Here is a 22,981-nt window from a genome sequence, read left to right as displayed (position 1 = left end):
CTGCTGTAGTGTGAGGTCTTCCTGCCCATGGCAGGGGGGTTGGAACTGGATGCTCCTTGAGGTCTCTTCCAACCCTGACAATTCTGTGATTCCATGACTGTGATGTAATTTATTCTGCAGGAAGGTTTTTTCCATACTTACTTTCCTGGTTTGAGCTTCCAAGGCCAAAGCCCACCAGGCAGAATTGTAGGTTACTCCTCTCTTCCCCCTCCCACTCCCCCATAGGGAAAAGAGAGGCAGGGGAAAGCCAAAGGGATAACAAAAGAGTCTTGAACTGAATTGGAAGCTAAAAAGTAATTTTAACAGGAAAAAACCCTAAAAGGCATTAAGACAAAAGGGAGGTACAGGCATATCAGAAAAGGGAATAGATACAGAAATCTATACAAACCCACAGTCAGCAGTGGAGCAGGCCCTGCCACGTGGCAAAACAGCTCCCTGCCACCAAGAGAGCAAGAGAGAAAGCCTACTTGGCTGCTGTATTCTATCAGTGGCCTCAAGTGATTTTATTACTGAAATGTCAAATGTATTAAAGCCCTAGAGCAATCTGAAACTTGAAGAAAAGTGGGGAAATAGCATGCTGTTAGGAAAAGAGCACTGGATCCTGAGCTGCAAAGTATATGCTGCCTTCATGTCAGCCAGAAATGACAGCACACTGCAACCAAGGGGCAGATTTCATGGCTTTTAACAGGTTGATGAAATGTCACTGCTCACTCTGCCCCCATCCCCTGCTTCAGAGGGAGTGCTTAGATGTTTCTGGGTTTCCACATTAGACTTGAGGGCAAACCTACTTTATAGTGTTCCCCAGTCTTCCAAATAGATAGAGAAGGTGTTTTATTAAAACTTGAGAGCTGCAAGTAGTTCCCAGGGTTAAAGAATGAGTGGTTAGTATCATTGAAATGCTTCTGCTGATTTTTTTTTTTCCCTTCTTAATCATTAGCTTCATTCCATTCTCCTTTTACAAAAGAAAAATGTACAACAGGAATTTGGCAAGAAGCAGAATCTCCTAAACATACTGAAGCTGGATGGCATTGTTCATGCACTTACCATCTCATAGTGACTTGTCTCCTTAGTCATAGAATCATGGAATGGTCTGGGTTGGAAGGGACCTCCAAAGCTCATCCAGTCCGACCTCCCTGCAGTCAGCAGGGACATCCCCAACTAGATCAGGCTGCCCAGAGCCTCCTCCAGCCTCACCTGGAATATCTCTAGGGAAGGAGCCTCAACCACCTCCCTGGGCAACCTGTGCCAGTGTTCCACCACCCTCATAGGAAGGAACTTTGTTCCTCACATCCAATCTCAATCTGCTCTTCTCTGGTTTGAAGCCATTGCCCCTGGTCCTGTCCCTGCAGGCCTTTGCAAATAGTCTCTCTCCGTCCTTCCTGTAGCCCCCTTCAGGTACTCAAAGGCTGCTCTTAGGTCTCCCTGGGGCCTCCAGCTGAACACCCCCAGCTCCCTCAGCCTGTCTTTGTAGCAGAGCTGCTCCAACCCCCTTATCATTTTCACGGCCCTCCTCTGGCCACTCTCCATCAGCTCCATGTCCTTCCTATATGAGGGCTCCAGACCTGCACACAGTACTCCAGGTGAGGTCTCAGTAGAGCAGAACAAAGTGGCAGAATCACCTCTCTGGCTCTGCTAGCAGTGCTCTTTGGATGCAGCCCAGACTGTGATTTGCCTTCTGTGCTGTAAGCTCACACTGCCTGCTCCTGGCCAGCTTCTCATCCACCAGCACCCCAAGTCCTTTTCCTCTGGGCTGCTTTCTTTCATCTCCTTCCCCAGTCTGTATTGACAGTGAGGATTGTTCCAGCCCAGATGCAGAACCCTGCCCTTGCTCTTGTTGAACCTCATGAGGTTCCCCTGGGCACCACCTCTCTCTGCAGCTTGTCCAGGTCCCTCTGGATGCCATCCTGTCCCTGTGGTGTATCAACAGCACCACTCAGCTTGGTGCCATCTGCACACTGCTGGTGTTGCACTCAACCTCACTGTCTGTGTCACTGATAAAAATATTAAACAGCACAGGTCCTTTTACAGACCCCTGAGGGACACCACTGTCACTGCTCTCCATCTGGACTTCCAGCCATTGAGCAGCACCCTCTGGATGTGACCACCCAGCCAATTCCTCATCCACTGAACAGTCCACCCAGCAGATCTATATTTGTACACCCAGCAAATCTGTATCTCTCCAGGTCAGGAAGCCAGGAGGATGTTTTGAGGGATGGTGTCAAAAGCCCTGGAATGGCTTGTCCAGGGAGGTGGTTGAGGCCCTGTCCCTGGAGGTGTTTAAGACCAAGCTGGATGAGGCTCTGGCCAGCCTGATCTAGTGTGGGTTGTCCCTGCCCATGGCAGGGGGGTTGGAACTAGATGATCCTTGTGGTCCCTTCCAACCCTGACTGATACTTTGATAAGTCCAGGTAGCTCACACCCATAGCTTGTCTCTCACTGTCCTGCATCTGCTGGTTGTGTGGAAGCTGTTTGTGATGGGCTAACAGCAGGTCTGCAGCAACTCTTAACATGTTATGAACATTTTGTCAGTACAGGTCTCCAAGTTAGCTGATGTGATGGCCAGACATGGTGTGAGGAAAGGAGATCGTGTGGTCATCTACATGCCCATGATCCCACAGACAGTGTACTGCATGCTGGCTTGTGCAAGACTGGGAGCCATCCACAGCCTGATCTTCGGTGGGTTTGCATCGAAAGAGCTCTCTGTTCGCATTGATCACGCAAAGGTAACGTGTGCTTGGAGCAACAAGCATCAGTCACTCGTGTAAGACAGTATCAAACACCTGCTCTGTTGTGTTGGTTTGGGTTTGTTTTGTTTTCCAGGGAGGGTAGCCAGGTTTCTCTGTGTGGTGTGCAGTCTCCATTTGTTTGTACCTAACATTACAGCATGAGCAAAGCACTGCATCCCTTTGGAGGCTTCCATATTCTATATCACAGACTCACAGAATGTTAGGGGATGGAAGGGACCTCAAAAGCCCATCCAGTCCAACCCCCCTGCCAAAGCAGGATCACCTGGAGCAGGTCACACAGGAACACATCCAGGCAGGTCTTAAATATCTGCGAAGAGGAAGACTCCACACCCCCCTGGGCAGCCTCTTCCAGTGTTCTGTCTCCCTCACAGGGAAAGAAATTCTTCCTCCTATTTCCATGGAACTTCCTATGCCTCAACTTCCACCACTGCCCCTTGTGCTGGCATTGAGCATCACCCAACAGAGCCTGGCTCCATCCTCTGAGCACTCACCCTGCACAGCTTTATCAACAGCAATGAGGTCACCTCTCAGGCTGCTCCTCTCCAAGCTGCAGAGCCCTCAGCTCCCGCAGGTTCTCCTCAGAGGGAAGATCTTCCACTGCTTTCATCACCATTGTGGCTCTGTGGTGGACTCTCCAGTAGCTCCCTGTCCCTCTTGAACTGAGGGCCCAGAACTATATCTATATATGAAGTGTGTGCTGGGCCTTTCATATAATAAAGGCAGGAGTAGTTGATCAATTTTCTTGAATGTTGCTCTTTATTTCTTATTCACATTCCACAACACATGAACAAAGCAGACTTCTTCTTACAGGAATTAGGAAAATGTGGTAAGACTGAATATGCTTTCCCTATGAGGTATTAGAAAATGAAAGGACACTTACTAAGGAATATAATTGATACCCTTTTTTTCAGCAGCATCGTTACCCCAGTCACAGGCTGACAGGATGTTAGGAGTTGGAAGAGACCTCAGGAGATCATCAAACCCAACCCCCCTGCCAGAGCAGGACCAGAGAATCCAGCACAGGTCACACTGGAATGCATCCAGACAGGGCTTGAAAGTCTCCAGAGGAGGAGACTCCACAATCTCTCTGGGCAGCCTGCTCCAGGGCTCTGTGACCCTCCCAGTGAAGAAGTTCCTCCTCATGTTGAGGTGGAACCTCCTGTGCTGGAATTTATAACCATTGCCCGTTGTCCTATCCCAGGGTGCAAGTGAGCAGTGCCTGTGCCCTTCCTCATGCTCCCCAGCCCTCAGATATTGATAGACATTGATCAGATCCCTCTCAGTCTTCTCTTCTCCAGGCTGAACAGCCCCAGGGCTCTCAGCCTCTCCTCACCAGGCAGTGCTGCAGTCCCTTCAGCATCCTCATAGCCCTCCCTTGGACTGTCTGTAGCAGATCCCTGTCCCTCCTGAACTGGGGAGCCCAGAACTGGATGCAATATTCCAAGTGAGGTCTCACCAGGACAGGATAGAGGGGGAGCAGAACCTCCCTGGATCTGCTGGACACACTCCTCCTAATGCACCCTAGGACCTCATTGGCCTTCTTGGCCCCCAGGGCACATTGCTGTCACATGCCGAGCTTGTTGTCCACCAGCACACCCAGGCCCTTCTCCACAGGGCTGCTCTGCAGCAGATCCCCTCCCAACCTGTCCTGCTGCAGTTTATTCTTCCTGCCCAGCTGCAGGACTCTGCACTGAGCCTTGTTGAACCTCATCAGGTTCCTCTGTGCCCAGCTCTCAGTCTCTCCATGTCTTGCTGAATGGCCACAGAGGAGGTGAGGCATGGATGCATGGCAGCCGTAAGGGAGCAGAGATGCAGGGTGCAGTAATGTCAGTCAAAGAGGTAGGTAAAAGGGTAGAAAACAGCAGTTTAAGCTAGTAATGCTCCTTTGATTTGCATAGAGGGATCCATGATGCTTCCAAGTAGCAACCCTCACTTGGGAAATACATCACCTTGGCCAATTTAGTATTGGTTATTTTTAGACTTCTTTCCTTCATCCAAAGGAGTTGATGAGCAGAGGAGGGGGGCACCATTTACAAATGACTGTGTGGACAACAGTCTTTCATCTTAACAGTTCAATAGAATTATGTTAATATCTTACATTAATTACTGTGTAAGTGAGGGTGGCCTTCAGATGAACTTTCAGTTTAACTGCATTGCATTGTATCATCTTTTATTCAAATCAGTGCCTCCAAAGAAAGAAAGGAAGATGACAAAGCCTGAAATTTTAATGTCCATCTGAAACCTTTATTTTGAATACAGACTAATTGGCAAGCTTCCTTGAGTGGCAGATTTGGACAGGAAACTTTCTATTACTGCAGAAGGAAACAATTTAATCTGTGTTTTCTGTGCTGAATTTAATGCAGCCTTTGCTGTGGCATCGTGGTTTGTGCCTACTTAATGAGATTTATGCTAATGCAGGCAATTAGGAAACTGGCTTGATCAAACTGAAGGACGTGAGGTAAATACACTTTCCTGGGGACCTAATTCAAAAGACTTTGTATGCAAACCTCTCAACTTAGGGAGTCTTACATAAAACCTGGGGTTAGTTTTATGAGGAAGATGAAGAATCCCCATTTGGAAGCAGAAATTGTTTTCATACCCCCCAAGAAGTAGGGAAATCTGATTTTACTGGTCTTGCATCATGAATCCTGCTACCATCACTGGAAAGGCTTTAGCTTTGCTTCCCTCTTCTGACTTCAGCTTATTCTCATGGTGTATTTCTAGTGTCACAGTATCAGTATCACAGTACATTAGAGGTTGGAAGGGACCTCCAGAGATCATCCAGTCCAGCCCCCCTGCCAGAGCAGCATCACCCAGGGTAGTCTGCACAGGAATGCATCCAGGTGGGTTTGGAATGTGTCCACAGAAGGAGACTCCACAGCCTCTCTGGGCAGCCTGCTGCAGTGCAGTTTCCAGTGAAACCTTCTCTGTTCAACTTTGTATCCATTATTCCTTGGCTTATTACTGTGTACCACCAAAAACTGCTTGGCCCCCTGTCTCTGTCCAGAGAGGGAAAGACAGGCTTTTTGAAGTTCCCTTGCTATGAAATTAGAGGCACAGATGAGGCCAAAATATCAACAGCCAGGCTGTTTATCAACAGAACAAAGTGGACAGAACAGAAGAAGGTAGAGAGAGGGAAAAAATAGAAAGACAGAGAGAAGAGGAAAGGAATTATATTACTACATCCCAGACCCTGCCCAAGATGGTTTGGGGTCCAAGGAAGGGTGCTGCCAGTTTGGCTTGGAGGAGATGTCATCCTTCTTGGCTTGTGCTGTCCTCCCTGGAGGAGGGGAGGGAGAGATCCCAAAGTCCAAGTCCTTCTCTGAGCAGCCTCCAACCATGAGTTGCAGCAGGCAGAACTTAGGACACACAGAGGGGTTTCCTCCTGGTCTGCTGCCTCCAGGATACATGGTCATGTCTTTTCTCCTGTGTATGTCCTTTTCTCTCTTTGTATTTTCTTCTCCTGAGCAGGCATTGCTGAGGTCTTCTATACAGTTTTTCAGTCACAGGTATTTTTAGGTATGTGTTTGCACCATCCTCCCTTTCCAGGGTAGCTGATGGGTAGAGATGATCTTGTCTGTGCACATTCCAGAGAGTCATTTATACAGTGACCCACCACATTTCTGTTGCCAGAGGGTCTTTCCACCGTCCCCTCCCTCAGCGGCTATTGTCTGGGCAAGGAGCAAAGGTGATTTTATCTTTGTTGATTCACATCAAGAGAGACAAGATTTAGTCTCTTACACCCCCTCCACTTGACACCCACCCCTCAGGTGTTTATAGACATTGATCAGATGCTCTCTTAGTCTTCTGGAGACTAAACAGCATCAGGTCTCTCAGTCTCTTCATAGCTCAAGTCCCCTAATCATCTCTTGCTTGCCTTCTTTTACCCTTTTCTCCTCTTTTCCCTCCTGTGCCATTTAATTGCAGGCTAGATAAGAGCCAGCAAAATGCTACAGCTAGTTTTGAAATACGCCATTGAGTGCAGGGAGATAATTAGAAAGCAAGCTGAACAGCACAGTTGATTAGCGACATCACTGTGCCACTTTTCCTTCATGGAGGGGTTAAGAGGGAGATGGCTTTTTCACTCTGTTCATTATTTTTTTGGGCAACTTGCAAAAATGTTGATTTCTTAGTCAAATTTGGTTGCAAATGCTGAAGAGTGTCAGAAGTTGTTATGGTGCTCCTGAACAAAAAACATGCCTGGGCAGCAAGGTCACACACCCTTTGATTGCCTTACAGAACTGTCCTAACCCCCTGTTTCCAAGCCATCTGAAGGTTGATTTTATACATAGGGCATCATTAATCAAAGAATTGAATGGCAAAATAGATTATTAGGGTACATTTATAGATATATTCATACACCATAGGATCATAGAATGGCTTGGGTTGGAAGGGACTTCCAAAGGTCATCTAGTCCAGCTCCCCTGCAGTAAGCCGGGGCATCTTCCATTAGATCAAGTTGCCCCTAAGCCAGCTCCATCAAGCCTGACACAATATCTCCAAGGACGGGGCCTCAACTACCTCAATGGGCAACCTGTTCCAGTGTTCCACTACCCTCACAGTAAAGAACTTGTTCCTAACATCCAATCTAAATCTACTCTTCTCTAATTTAAAACCATTACCCCTCATCCTATCACTACAGGCCTTTGTGAACAGTTCCTTTCCAGCTTTCTTGTAGGCACCTTTCAGATACTGGAAGGCCACTATTAGGTCTCCCCAGAGTCTTCTTTTCTCCATGCTGAGCAACCCCAGCTCTTTCATCCTGTCCTTGTGTTCCGGGCATCAGAGCAGAGCAGCCAAATGGTAGGACAGCTAGCCCCCAACAAATCAGAAGTAACAACTTTCTTTTCAGTTGGTGCTTTACCCTTGACTTGTTAATGAAGTAAAGGTTGCCGCTGTTGACAGCGAGATCAGTGATAATCCCACTGGCATTAGACGTGTCAGGAGGCAACTTAAACTGTGGGTCTGGATGTACACAACAAACACACCTACCTTTCTTACAGCCAGCAGAAGGGACCATGCAGGGTACTGACACCTGCTCTGTTTACTGTGCTTAACGAACTGGCCAAGAACCAAATAACTGATTTCAGATTTAGTGAAGAGTCACCACTTCATATATCTGAAGCTAGAATTGAATTGAATTGAATTGAATTGAATTGAATTGAATTGAATTGAACTGAATTGAATTGAATTGACCATCTTGGAAAAGACCTTTGAGATCATCAAGTCCAACCTGTCACCCAACCCTGTCTAATCAACTAAACCATGGCACCAAGTGCCTCATCCAGGCTCTTCCTAAACACTTCCGGTGATGGTGACTCCACCACCTCCCTGGGCAGCACATTCCAATGGCCAATCTCTCTTTCTGGGAAGAACTTCTTCCTAACATCCAGCCTGAACCTCCCCTGGTACAGCTTTAGACTGTGTCCTCTTGTTCTGGTGCTGATCACCTGGCAGAAGAGACCAACCCCCACCTGGCCACAACCTCCCTTCAGGGAGTTGTAGACAGCAATAAGGTCTCCCCTGAGCCTCCTCTTCTTCAGGCTAAGCAACCCCAGCTCCCTCAGCCTCTCCTCACAGGGCTGTGCTCCAGACCCCTCCCCAGCTTTGTTGCCCTTCTCTGGACACCTTCCAGCAACTCAACATCTTTCCTAAACTGAGGGGCCCAGAATTCCTACAGTAATTTAATGCACACCACAGGGGCCATCCAAAAATCTCATGAAACCAACATACGGTCTCTAGCTCCAGTACCCATTTTACTGGGAATAGATTTCGCACAACTGTATGTACTAACAATCTGAATTCTTTATTTCAGCCCAAACTTGTAGTAACAGCAAGTTTTGGAGTAGAACCGAAAAGGAAAGTGGAGTACGTATCCCTCCTAGAAGCAGCACTGGCGAGAGTACAGAGCAAACCTGATAAAGTTCTCATTTACAGGAGACCTGGTTTGGTAGGTGTGCAGTTGTTGTGCCTCTACATTAACTTTTAGATGTGTGCCTTTTCTCTTTTCCAAGTCAGATCTTCTATCCGTTGCAGTTTGGGGTTGGATTTGATGGGAGCACTTTTGTCCTGGTTTGAGGCCAGACAGATCCTGTATTGCCCCAAGAGGGAGGGAAGAATGCCACTCATCACACAGATGGATTGGAAAGTGATAGAAAGCTTAATGGAAGAGCAGTTGGTGTTTACAGAAAACTGCAAAGCATAGTGGCAAAGATATCCTAAAGTATACAGAGTCATAGAGTCAATAAGGTTGGAAAAGACCTCAAGGATCATCAAGTCCAGCCTGTCACCCAGCACCTCCTGACAACTAAACCATGGCACCAAGTGCCACATCCAGCTCCCTCTTGAACACCTCCAGGGATGGTGACTCCACCACCTCCCTGGGCAGCACATTCCAATGGCGAATGACTCTCTCAGTGAAGAACTTTCTCCTCACCTCCAGCCTAAACCTCCCCTGGCACAGCTTGAGACTGTGTCCTCTTGTTCTGGTGCTGGCTGCCTGGGAGAAGAGACCAACCCCCACCTGGCTACAACCTCCCTTCAGGTAGTTGTAGAGAGCAAGAAGGTCTCCCCTGAGCCTCCTCTTCTCCAGGCTAAGCAACCCCAGCTCCCTCAGCCTCTCCTCACAGGGCTGTGCTCCAGACCCCTCCCCAGCTTCATTGTCCTTCTCTGGACACATTCAAGAGTCTCAATGTCATTCTTAAGTTGAGGGGCCCAGAACTGGACACAGTCCTCAAAGTGTGGCCTAACCAGTGCTGAGTACAGGGGTACAATGACTACCCTGCTCCTGCTGGCCACACTGTTCCTGATCCAGGATGCCATTGTCCCCCTTGGCCACCTGGGCACACTGCTGGCTCATGTTCAGCCAGCTGCCAACCAGTATCCCCAGGTCCCTTTCTGCCTGGCTGCTCTCCAGCCACTCTGACCCCTACACCACACTGAAAAGCCTCCCAACACTTCCCTTCTCCCCACCTGAGGGTGTGCCCAGAACCCCCAGGGCTCTTTCTTCCCCCTGCCCCCGACTGCTAGGCTAGTCTTAGGCTGGCCATGTCTGAGACTGCCCCCCCCACCTTCTCCTCTTGGCATTAAGCCTAGCCAGGCCTAAGAGGCCACCATTACCTGATAGGGAGCATCTCCCACAGGAGCAGAGATGGAAGAAAGAGGAAGGGAATGACTTTGCAGATGAATTTATAGGGTGCAGGATTTATGGGTATGAAATAGGCTGCTTCCTGGGTCCACCTGCTGGGTTGGACACTTGAGACACCGGAGGTGTAACTGATGTGGCAGTACCAGGAGGCACCCAGCCTGAACTGCCACAACTTTGTATTGCTGACATTTCAATAGTAAACAGCATTAATGCAGCACTGAAATTACTGCACAGAAACTGCATACCAAACATTTGAATAATAGATTTGTAGGACCCAAATCCATTTCTTCCTTATGATTTTCTGTTTGTTGTTTTTTTCCCCCCCAATAATTACAGTACAGAAAATTGGATACCATAAATGGGAATAATAGATTTTGTAGGACCCAATTCCATTTCTTCCATATGATTTTGGAGGTGTTCAAGAGGGGCTTGGACATGGCACTTGGTGCCATGGTTTAGTAGTCATGAGGTGTTGGGTGTTGGGTGATCTTTGAGGTCTTTTCCAACCTTATCAATTCTATGATTTTCTGTTGTTTTGGGTTTTTTTTCCCCCCAGTAATTACTGTACAGCAAATTGAATACCATAAATTGGAATAATAGATTTTGTAGGACCTAATTCCATTTCTTCCCTATGATTTTCTGGGGTTTTTTTTTCCTCCAATAATTAGTGTGCAGAAAATTGAATACCATAAATTGGAATAATAGATCTTGTAGGACTCAATTCCATTTCTTCCTTATGATTTTGGAGGTGGTCAAGAGGGGATTGGACGTGGTGCTTGGTGCCATGGTTTAGTAGTCATGAGGGGTTGGGTGACAGGTTGGACTTGATGATCTGTGAGATCTTTTCCAACCTTATTGATTCTATGATTTTCTGTTGGTTTGGGTTGGTTTTTTTTCCCCCCAATAATTACTGTACAGAAAATTGAATACCATAAATTGGAATAATAGATTTTGTAGGACCTAATTCCATTTCTTCCTTATGATTTTCTGTTTGCTTTATTTTTGTTCCCCGCTGGGCAGGGCCATGTTCCTTTCGTCCCAGGCCGTGACCTTGATTGGGAGGAAGAGCTTGCAAAAGCACAGTGTTGTAAATGTGTCTCAGTTCCCTCAGACCATCCACTTTACATTCTGTATACATCTGGAACGACAGGCTTGCCCAAGGTAAAGGACTCTCTGTAGTCTAAGTGTCTGTGACCAACTTATTTGCAGTTCCACTTGAGAAAATACTTAATTAAAAAGGTTGAACCTGTTTGCCAGAGCTCGGTGTTCTAAATGATAAGCGCTGCTAGAAGCGGTTTAATCTCATTTATTCACATTTCACTACTCCAAAGTCAGTGCCTAGGAATAAATCACATTCATTTATTTAAATAATAGCAATATAAACCTAAACTTTGTTTGCTTCAAAGTTTTTTGTGCAGTGTAAACTTCCAAGCACAGTGTGTCTTTTATGCTTCGCTCTCTTCTGTGGCTTAACTGTTTCAGGTAACTGTAGTACAGTCACTTAATGGCAGGGTTAGTCAATGTATCACTTGTGTGATAGGATGAAATGCTGAACAATCTTTGCTTATCAATTCTTTCCAGATTAGATAATCTTCCCATAGATAAGATATAGTTAGTGGCATCACAGATTAAATGGAACTAAGCATATTCTGAAGGCTTGGAAGATGTTCGGTCTGGAAGACAGAAGGCTCCCAGGTGACCTAATTGTGGCCTTCCAGTATCTGAAGGGGGCCTACAAGAAGGCTGGGGAGGGACTTCTCAGGATATCAGGTAGTGATAGGACTAGGGGGAATGGAATGAAGCTGGAGGTGGGGAGATTCAGGCTGGATGTGAGGAGGAGGTTCTTCAGCATGAGAGTGGTGAAGCCCTGGAATGGGTTGTCCAGGGAGGTGGTCAAGGCCCCGTCCCTGGAGGTGTTTAAGCCCAGGCTGGATGAGGCTCTGGCCAGCCTGCTCTAGTGTGGGGTGTCGCTGCCTATGGCAGGGGGATTGGAACTAGATCATCCTTGTGGTCCCTTCCAACCCTGACTGATACTATGATACTATGATGATATCATATTACAAGTAAACTCGTGAGTGTGGGTTTGGTACTTGTCTTCTACACTTTAAAAGAGAATTTAAGCTTAATTTAGTTTTCTGATGTTGGTCTTACAACCATAAATTCAGAGACAACATGTTACTGTTTGAGGCTGGGTCCCTTTAAGAACCATAAAGAAGTCTTCCAGAAGGACCAGGGAGCTCCAGGGATTGACAGAAAGTGTTATTTCATTCCCAGAATGCCTGCAGCTCCCATTTATAGAAGAACAGCGCAAGCTGTCCCTTCCCCTTCTTCTCAGTGGGCTACCATGTCTTTGCCCTGCCTGGGAGCAGGGTGTGGCTGGGGCCTGGAGCTGGCAAGCTATATTTTCAGCTGTGTCACTGGATTTGGTATAGGTGCAGGCAGAGAGGTCTGGGGTCCAGGGGCCATTTGAGGCCTGGGTTTGTGGCCTGATTTGGAGGAGGGTGGTGGGAAGCTTTGGCCTAAGGAGGGTTGGTTTCTTTGAGAACTCTGCCAAGGTGGGCTATGGATTTTGTGTGTTTTGTGTGCTTTGCACTGTAGTGTGCAGTTACCAATAGCATTTCCATTTAAACTTTCCAGTTCTGTCCCATGCTGTGTGGAGTGTTTTCTTTGACTCCTTTTAGAAGGGTTAAAGAGCTCTGTCTTGCTCCTTAAACCACAGACACGGCATCACACATCCTAGGATGTGGCAGTGTTCAGTCTACTGCTAGAAAATTATGTCATTTTGTGCCCTGTAAAGTTAATCTGTGGGGGAGTAAGGGAAAACAAACATTCATTTTGCTGATAAGGATGATTAGGGGACTGGAGCACGTGCCTTGTGAGAGGTGGCTGAGGGACCTGGAGCTTTTTAATCAGGAAAAGGGAAGACTTAGAGGGGATTTAATAAATGCTTATATATATCTGAGGGCTGGGGATCAGGAGGGATGGGACAGCCTCTGCTCACTTGCTCCCTGGGATGGAACAAGGATCAGTGGATGTAAGATTCAGTACACGAGGTTCCACCTCAGCATGACAAGGAACGTCTTCACTGGGAGGCTCACGGAGCACTGGAACAGGCTGCCCAGAGAGGTTGTGGAGGCTCCTTCTCTGGAGACTTTCAAGCCCCATCTGGATGAGTTCCTCTGTGACCTGAGCTCTGGCAGGGGGGTTGGACTCCATGATCTCTTTGGGTCCCGTCCAGCCCCTGACATCCTGCGATCCTGTGACAAAAATCCTTTCTGCTTCTGTAATGAAGGTGGGTACTTCAAAACAACATGTGTGTCTTGAGTGATGTAATTGTATTGTCAGAAGGTTCCAGATAAAATCCTTTGCTACAAGAGATATTTTCATTGACAAAGGCAATCTGCTTTCTGAAATCTGTGAAGTGTTGGTTAACTCTTCTCTGCTGCCCCAGCTTCCGTTGCGATGAGTTGCTACATTTCCATGGTCTCTTCTTTCATGGACAAGGCCTGAAAATGGCTATTTCTTGTTATTAACTACATAACTAGAACTTACTGTGCCTAGCACAGACAGATGGCTGCACTGTGATGTCTGCACTACAGACGTTTGTTTGGTGCAGTGAATCATGCACAATGGGTTAGGTTGGAAGGGACCACAGAGATCATCAACTCCACTGCCATGGACCGGGACACCTCTCAACTAGACTCAGCTGCTCAAGGTCTCATCCAGCCTGGTCTTGAACACTCCCAGGGAGCAGGCTTCCACATGCTCTCTGGGCAACCTATTCCAGAGTCTCACCACCATTGTACTGAAGAACTTCTTCCTAAGATCCAGGCTAAACCTACTCCCCATCAGCTTCAAACCATTCCCCTTTGTCCTGTTGCTAGACACCCTCATGAAAAGCCCCTCTTCAACCTTCCTGTAGGATCCCTTCAGGTACTGGAAGGCAGCTCTATGGTGCTCCCAGATTCTTCTCCGGGTTGAACAACCCCAGCTTCCTCAGCCCATGCTCACAGCAGAGATCCTCAGCATAGCAGAGTTGCTCAACAGGGAGCTGGCCCGCAGCGCTCTGAGAGGAGATCCAGCACATTTCAGCTGCAGAGAGCAGGGGTTCCGAGACAAGTGTTTCAACTCACCACTGCACCGTCACCTCCCCACAGAAACTGCAGTGCACAAACATTGAATTTCCACAATCACAGAGTCACCAAGGTTGGAAGAGACCTCAGAGTTCATCAAGTCCAACCTGTCACCACAGACCTCATGACTAGACCATGGTTTCAAGTGCCACATCCAGTCCCCTCTTGAACACCTCCAGGGATGGTGACTCCACCACCTCCCTGGGCAGCACATTCCAATGGCGAATGACTTTCTCAGTGAAGAACTTTCTCCTCACCTCCAGCCTAAACCTCCCCTGGTGCAGCTTGAGACTGTGTTTCCTTGTTCTGGTGCTGGTTGCTTGAGAGAAGAGACCAACTCCCTCCTGGCTACAACCTCCCTTCAGGTAGTTGTAGAGAGCAATGAGGTCTCCCCTGAGCCTCCTCTTTCTTCTCCAGGCTAAACAACCCCAGCTCCCTCAGCCTCTCCTCGTAGGGCTTGTGCTCAGCGCCTCTCACCAGCCTCATTGCCCTTCTCTGGACACGATCACATCACTCAACAGCAGTTTTAAGACAGAAACTCAAGTATCTCACCTAATGTGGCAGCTGCTGCAAGTCTGGCTGCGTACGGGTCTGTTCCCAGCGGAGCAGCACTGATGTTGTAATGATTGGGAACAAAGGCAGCAGGGGCTAAAAAATATGTGAGGCTGCTGGTTGTCTGAATTTTAGTTCAGGACATCAGGACATGGGCAGGACATTTAGTTCAGGACATCAGGACATTCTTCTCAGAGAGTAATTGGCCATTGGAATGTGCTGCCCAGGGAGGTGGTGGAGTCGCCGTCCCTGTTCCAGAAAGGATTGGACATGGCATTTGAAGCCATGGTTTAGTTGTCAGGTGTTGGGTGACAGGTTGGACTTGATAATCTTTGAGGTCTTTTCCAACCTTACTGATTCTATGATTGTATGACATAGTTTACTGAATTCTTTGCTCTAGAAACAGTGTGCTAGAAGGTGATAATAAGAAAAAAAATCCTTTTTTTGTTTTCCTATTATTGGTGTTCTAGAGGCAGGTTTTGGTTTCCCAAGGTGCATGAAGCTACTGACACTCTCCCATTGTAGGTTTTTTTTAATCCCTCTTTTAGCCAAGATTTTGCATTTGGACATATACTTGAGGCTAGGTATGAAACCTTTCAAAAATAGAATAGAATTAACCAGGTTGGAAAAGACCTTTGAGATCATTTAGTCCAACCTATCACCCAACCCCATTTAATTAACTAAACCATGGCACCAAGTGCCTCATCCAGGCTCTTCCTTAACACCTCCAGTGATGAGGACTCCACCACCTCCCTGGGCAGCAAATTCCAATGGACATGCTGTCTATGAAGAACTTCTTCCTAACATCCAGCCTGAACCTCCCCTGGTGCAGCTTGAGACTGTGTCCTCTAAATAAACAGAACCAGACAATTTTCTGACATCTTTACAGTGCAGGAAGAGGAACACATTTCAGGGAGTAATTCACCCCAGTTATTGTGCACCTCTTTTCTAGTGATGAAGGCAATTACTTTAAAACATGCTGTGGTGGCTTAAAATTACCACCACTCCCCCACACCCCCCTACAAGTAATTTGGAGAAAATTACCCCCAAAATAAGAATTGCCAGCCCAGCTCAGTTTGGGATGGAAGCAAATGAAGCTCTATTTGCAAGCAAACTACCATCTAGCAAAATGCAATGCAATGGGTACATACAAAATAGACATTATATGGGTACAGTATAGGTATAATTACAATTTATGAACAACACAGAAACTCCTCAGAACCCCCTGGATGGATCCAGAGGGACTGTTCACCTCATCCCCCCATTCCCTCCCTCCTTCCTGTTACACAGGAGTCAAAACAGAGATGCTGTGGCAAGGCCACAGGGAGAGAGAGAGGAAAATTGCAAGCAGAAGCAACAGAAGAAGAAAAGGGAGCGGGAATTGTTTCTGCCTCTGCTCTACATCCCCATTAGCAATCCAGTGAATTATTGTGGTAGTTTTTAGGCTGTGCCTTTGACATTTTTCACAGGTCTTGAACAGTAAGTGGTAGCATGGAAATAAATCACTCTTGGGTGTAAAAGGGAAAATAATGACAGTTCTAAACTATCCCATTGGAGAGTTATCTACTGTAAGAATTAGTTTGGTAAATAATTTCTCTCACTTCTCACCTCTTAGAACCTCTTAGAGAGGTGAGAGGACCTTAGAGGACACAGTCTCAAGCTGTGCCAGGCGAGGTTTAGGCTGCAGGTGAGGAGAAACTTCTTCACTGAGAGAGTCGTTCGCCATTGGAATGTGCTGCCCAGGGAGGTGGTGGAGTCACCATCCCTGGAGGTGTTCAAGAGGGGATTGGACATGGCACTTGGTGCCATGGTCTAGTCATGAGGTCTGTGGTGACAGGTTGGACTTGATGGTCTTTGAGGTCTTTTCCAACTTTATTGAGTCTATGATTCTTTGCTCTGGGAGATAGTAACTGGCTTCTGCTTAACCTTGGCTGCATTGTTTTGGCTAAGTCCAACTTCACTCCGCTCCTTTCTCTTGTTCCTTTTGTGTATGGAGGGAGTAAAGGGAGACAAGGAGGAAGAAGCAAGTAACTTCCCCTGATCTTTGACCAGGGGAGGACCTTGTGTTGTTTGTTAATTGTAAATATTGTAAATCCTGTGTGTTTTGTTCTTAGTCATTGCATTCCATTGTAGATTGTAGTTTTGCCTGCAAAACTACTCACCTTTCGTTTGCTTCCAGCTGAGCTGGTCTGGCAAATTTAATTGGGGGGGGGAATTTTCAACTCACCACAATTATATAGACCTTAGCATTATTTTTCTGTTACATCCAAAGGTAATTTATTTTACTTTTAGTCTTTCATAGAATGGTCTGGGTCAGAAGGGACCTCCAAAGGTCATCCAGTCCAAATTCCCTGCATTCAGCAGGGATATCCCCAACTAGACCAGGCTGCCCAGGGCCTCCTCCAGCCTCACCTGGAATATCCCTAGGGAAGGAGCCTCAACCATCTCCCTGGGCAACCTGTTCCAGTGTTCCAACACCCACGTAGTGAACAATTTCATCCTGATATCCAATCTAAATCTGTTCTTCTCTACTTTGAAGCCATTCCTCCTTGTCCTATCCCTGCAGGCCTTTGCAAACAGTCTCTCTGCAGCCTTGCTGTAGCCTCCTTCAGGTACTCAAAAGATGCCCTTAGGTCTCCCTGGAGCCTCCTCCTCTCCAGGCTGAGCACCCCCAGCTCCCTCAGCCTGTCCTTGTAGCAGAGGTGCAGTCAGGATCTAGGCTGAAATTCCCCCTTCAAACACTCACATGTGCCTGGCACTTAAATAAGGGAAACACTCAATCTCTTTATTTTATTTTTTGGGTCATCATATATTGACTAAATATTTGCATATCTGATTTCAGTTACAGAATTCTAGATTTGTTAGTTATCTTCTGAAAAGTTACTGCCATCCAGGCCTTGGGTTGGGGTTTTATGTTCTTTCCATTGTGTGTTGGTTTCTTTCTTTGTTTGTATTCCGATGTTACTTCCTCACTGGGAATGCTGGCACAAGCATTTACCTTGAACAGGTCATCTAGAGTGCAATCACACAGCACTTACAGGATGGCCAAAGGATCAGGCCCAGCCAGCATGGATTTAGGAAAGGCAGGTCCTGCCTGACCAACCTGATCTCCTCCTGTGCCCAGGTGACTGCCTGGTGGATGTGGGGCAGGCTGTGGATGTAGTCTACCTGGGCGCCAGCAAGGCCTTTGACACCGTCCCCCATAGCAAACTCCTGGCCAAGCTGTCAGCCCCTGGCTTGGATGGGAGCACACTGCATTGGGTTAGGAACTGGCTGGATGGCCGAGCCCAGAGAGTGGTGGTGAATGGTGCCACATCCAGCTGGCAGCCAGTCAGTAGTGGAGTGCCCCAAGGATCAGTGCTGGGCCCCATCCTCTTTAATATCTTCATTGATGATCTGGAGGAGGGCATTGAGTCAGTCATCAGTAAATTTGCTGATGACACCAAGCTGGGGGCAGGAGTTGATCTGCTGGAGGGTAGAGAGGCTTTGCAGAGAGACCTGGACAGGCTGGACAGATGGGCAGAGTCCAAGGGCATGAGATTGAACACATCCAACTGCCAGGTTCTGCACATTGGCCACAGCAACCCCATGCAGTGCTACAGGCTGGGGTCGGAGTGGCTGGAGAGCAGCCAGGCAGAGAGGGACCTGGGGGTACTGGTTGACAGCTGGCTGAACATGAGCCTGCAGTGTGCCCAGGCAGCCAAGAGGGCCAATGGCATCCTGGCCTGCATCAGGAACAGTGTGGCCAGCAGGAGCAGGGAGATCATTCTGCCCCTGTACACTGCACTGGTAAGACCACACCTTGAGTCCTGTGTCCAGTTCTGGGCCCCTCAGTTTAGGAAGGAGGTTGACTTCCTGGAAGGTGTCCAGAGAAGGGCAACAAAGCTGGGGAGGGGCTTGGAACACAAGCCCTATGAGGAGAGGCTTAGGGAGCTGGGATTGCTTAGCCTGGAGAAGTGGAGACTCAGGGGAGACCTTCTTGCTGTCTACACCTACCTGAAGGGAGGTTGTAGCCAGGTCGGAGTTGATTTTCCAGGCACCCAGCACCAGAACAAGAGGACACAGTCTCAGGCTGCACCAGGGGAGGTTTAGGCTGGAGGTTAGGAAGAAATTCTACACAGAGAGAGTGATTGCCCATTGGAATGTGCTGGCCAGGGAGGTGGTGGAATCACCATCATTGGAGGTGTTCAGGAGGAGGCTTGATAGGGTGCTTGGTGCCATGGGTTAGTTGATTAGGTGGTGTTGGATGATATGTTGGACGCAATGATCTTGAAGGTCTCTTCCAACCTGGTCTGGTCTATTCTATTCCATTCTATTCTATTCCATTCTATTCTATTCTATTCTATTCTATTCTATTCTATTCTATTCTATTCTATTCTATTCTATTCTATTCTATTCTATTCTATTCTATTCTATTCTATTCTATTCTATTCTATTCTATTCTACTCTATTCTATTCTACCTGTTGGAAAGGATCTTTTTCTGAAGCAAGGAGTGTTGGAATTGGGCAATTTTAAATCTCTTGCTGCTAAAATCCTCAGATTTCACTGGAATATCACTGCATCCTTCAAATGATCCTAAATATTAACATTCTCTCCTCCAGGGTGTTGTCAGACCAACAGGGGGCTATGCAGTAATGCTGCACTGGACCATGTCAGCTGTGTATGGACTCAAACCTGGTGAGGTAATTCTGCTTGTGAGTCATGTGAGTGTTGTTTTGAGCTCCTCTTGAAAGCTCCTCACTGTTTTAATGTTTTTATTCCATTGTAGGTGTGGTGGGCAGCTTCTGATTTAGGCTGGGTTGTTGGTCATTCCTATATCTGCTATGGACCTCTCCTTCATGGCAATACAACAGTTTTGTATGAGGTATGGTCTATTGTAAAAAGCCCTGGAAGAGGCAGCATGTCCCCCAGCTGATGATCCTGATGTTTATGCCTGTCTGTCCTTCATGCTGCCTGGGTTTAAATGGTGTGCCTGACTGCAGTGTTTCTCCTCTCTCATCCAGTAGAGTAATTCTGAAGCAAAACTTGCTTCTCTCTCCTTTGAATGTTCTACTTCATCTGTGTGGCTGGTGATGGTCAGTGGGGCATGGAATTCCAGAACAGACCTAGAAATGGCAGATGGTGAAGTGTACCTCTGTTGCTCAGGCTTCAGCCACAGGCCATTGGACTGCCTTTATCATGGAACTGGGAGAGCATGTTGTGTTTTGTTTGTCTGGAGATGACAGATTCTTACTGGATCTAAGTTGGAGACAATTGGGAGCTCTCTGGGTGGAGCCAGAAGTTTTAAGGAGACTTGTCTCTTCTTTCCTTCCTCTACCACTCAAGGCACCTGAAGCCCAAACTCAAATGACATTCAGGGCTTAGTCCTTCTTGAGGGATGAAACTCAATGGGTTGGAGAGGAGACTAGTCCAATTACAGTGGCCTGCAGCATCCTAACTTTGATACTCAGCAAAGCAATCATGCTGCCTTGCATTGCTCTTCTTGGGGAATTGATTATTGGTTCTCTAATCAACCAGCAAGAAGAGACAGTGTTGCTTGAATCATCTTCCTTCTTCTTCAGGGAGTGAATCCAGTGTCTATCAGTGGCAGTGAAAGATGTTTTGTGTAAATGCACCAGCACTGCTTGCTCTTGAGTATGCTGAGACTTGGTTTGAGATTGAACACATCCAAGTGCCAGGTTGTACACATTGGCCACAACAACCCCATGCAGTGCTACAGGCTGGGGTCAGAGTGGCTGGAGAGCAGCCAGGCAGAGAGGGACCTGGGGGTACTGGTTGATGGTAGGCTGAACATGAGCCTGCAGTGTGCCCAGGCAGCCAGGAGGGCCAATGGCATCCTGGCCTGCATCAGGAACAGTGTGGCCAGCAGGAGCAGGGAGGTCATTGTGCCCCTGGACTCTGCACTGGTTAGGCCACACCTTGAGTCCTGTGTCCAGTTCTGGGCCCCTCAGTTTAGGAGAGATGTTGACTTGCTGGAAGGTGTCCAGAGAATGGCAACAAAGTTGGTGAGGGGTCTGGAGCACAGCCCTATGAGGAGAGGCTGGGGGAGCTGGGGTTGCTTAGCCTGGAGAGGAGGAGGTTCAGAGGAGACCTTCTCACTCTCTGCAACTACCTGAAGCGAGGTTGTAGCCAGGTGGGGGTTGGTCTCCTCTCCCAGGCACCCAGCACCAGAACAAGAGGACACAGTCTCAGGCTGCACCAGGGGAGATGTAGGCTGGATGTTAGGAAGAAATTCTTCATAGAAAGAGAGATTTGCCATTGGAATGTGCTGGCCAGGGAGGTGGTGGAGTCACCATCATTGGAGGTGTTCAGGAAGAGACTGGATGGGGTGCTTGGTGCCATGGTTTAGTTGATTAGGTGGCGTTGGATGATAGGTTGGACGCAATGATCTTGAAGGTCTCTTCCAACCTGGTTTATTCTATTCTGTTCTATTAGTTGTCTGCCTTCACCTGGCATGGGGAATCCTGGGCATATACCAACTTCTCCAACACAGCATGATACCTACCCTGTAATTGCTGTGCCTTTTTCAACAAAACTAGAGGCAGAAGTTGTTTTAGCTGCTCCATCATGGCATGCTAATCACCTCTGTTGATTTGTAGTGGTAATTACAAACGTGAACCATTAAGGGAAATCTGACAGGAGCTCAGAGCATACAGGAACTGCAGAAGCCTAATGCATGTGCTGCATACTGAGGACATAGGAAAGTACATGGAACAAGCTTTGGTGACACTGTGAATACAGTAATTGTTAGAGCACCATCTGTAGAATCATAGAATGGTCTGGGCCAGAAGGGACCTCCAAAGTTCATCCAGTCCTACCCCCCCACAGTCAGCAGGGACATCCCCAACTAGATCAGGCTGCCCAGGGCCTCCTCCAGCCTCACCTGGAATATCTCCAGGGAAGGAGCCTCAACCACCTCCCTGGGAAACCTGTGCCAGTGTTCCACCACCCTCACAGGAAAGAATTTGTTCCTCACATCCAATCTAAATCAGCTCTGCTCTAGTTTGAAGCCATTTCTCCTCATCTCATCCCTGCAGACTTTTGCAAATAGTCTCTCTATCCTCCCTGTAGCCCCCTTCAGGTACTGGCAGGCTGCTATTAGATCTCCCTGGAGCCTCCTCTTCTCCAGGCTGAACACCCCCAGCTCCCTCAGCCTCTCCTCATAGCAGAGCTGCTCCAACCCCCTGATCATTCTCGTGGCCCTCCTCTGGACCCTCTCCATCAGGTCCATGTCCCTCCTGTGTTGAGGGCTCCTGTCCCTTCTTCGCAAGAAGGCTTTGCATATGTTTTGATTCAGTGACCAGAGCTAGGGATGACAGAGGATATAGAAACCTTATGGAGTCATAGTCATAGAATGGTTTGGGTTGGAAGGGACCCCCAAAGGTCCTCCAGTCCAACCCCCCTGCAGCCAGCAGGGACATAATCCACTAGAGCAGGTCGCTCAGAGTCTTGTCCAGCCCCACTATGGTGGAGCCTACTGGCAGTGTGGGAAGTGGGGTGCTACTGTCATCTATGAAATAGGTGAAAGAGACAGCCTGACACTTCCTAGAAGAGAATTCTCTTCAGTCAAGGGAAGGAAGATCTGTAGGGCAGCTTTCTGCCAGAAAACTTTGAGCTACATTTTTGTTCTGCTTAACAAGACCTCAAATGACATCTAGTGGAAGAGGTGAAGAGCATTGGCATTAAGTGTTTTGCTCTACTAATCTGCTGTAATTCACCTCTCTTTGCTACATAAACAAAAGTCTGTGACACCATATGTGCCTGCATTCATATTTGCTGTTATTATAAAATCACAGAGTCATAAAATTGTCAGGGTTGGAAGGGACCTCAAGGAGCATCCAGTTCCAACCTCCCTGCCATGGCCAGGGACACCTCACACTACAGCAGGTTGCTCACAGCCACATCCAGCCTGGCTGCAGAAACCTCCAGGCATGAGGCTTCCACCACCTCCCTGGGCAACCTGTGCCAGTCTCTCGCCACCCTCATGGGGAACAACTTCTTCCTAACATCCAATCTCAATCTACCCATTTCTAGTTTTGCTCCATTCCCCACAGTCCTATCACTCCCTGACACCCTCAAAAGTCCCTCCCCAGCTTTCTTGTAGCCCCCTTCAGATTTTGGCAGGCCACAATTAGGTCTCCTAGGAGCCTTCTCTTCTCCAGACTGAACAGCCCCAACTCCCTCAGTCTGTCTCCATTGCAGAACAGCTCCAACCCTCTGCTCATCCTTGTGGCCCTTCTCTGGACACCGTCTCCAGCACCTCCAGATCCTTCCTGTAATAGGGGCTCCAGAACTGGACACAGTGCTCCATGTGAGGTCTCAGAAGAGCAGAGTAGATGGGGAGAATCACCTCCCCTGATCTGCTGGCTATGCTTATTTCAAGTAACACCAAGTTTATTTT

At 47.7% G+C, this 22,981-nt stretch overlaps 1 protein-coding gene across 3 annotated transcripts in view; it reads left to right on the top strand.

Moving 5' to 3' along the window:
* The window catches only part of ACSS3 (acyl-CoA synthetase short chain family member 3), a 78,755-nt gene that overhangs the window by 14,114 nt on the left and 41,660 nt on the right, over positions 1-22,981 (top strand). For all 3 annotated transcript variants that reach the window (XM_068168122.1, XM_068168121.1, XM_068168123.1), the window contains exons 3-7: positions 2,535-2,723; positions 8,563-8,697; positions 10,915-11,055; positions 19,182-19,262; positions 19,349-19,444. In XM_068168122.1, coding sequence (XP_068024223.1) covers positions 2,535-2,723; positions 8,563-8,697; positions 10,915-11,055; positions 19,182-19,262; positions 19,349-19,444 — 642 coding nt within the window. The remainder of the gene's footprint in view (positions 1-2,534; positions 2,724-8,562; positions 8,698-10,914; positions 11,056-19,181; positions 19,263-19,348; positions 19,445-22,981) is intronic.

This window comes from Melanerpes formicivorus, unplaced genomic scaffold (assembly GCF_026170545.1).
Source record: "Melanerpes formicivorus ecotype bairdi unplaced genomic scaffold, bMelFor1.0.p_v2 SCAF_132, whole genome shotgun sequence".
Classification (NCBI taxonomy): Eukaryota; Metazoa; Chordata; class Aves; order Piciformes; family Picidae; genus Melanerpes; species Melanerpes formicivorus.
This window is presented reverse-complemented; position numbering and strand designations above follow the sequence as displayed.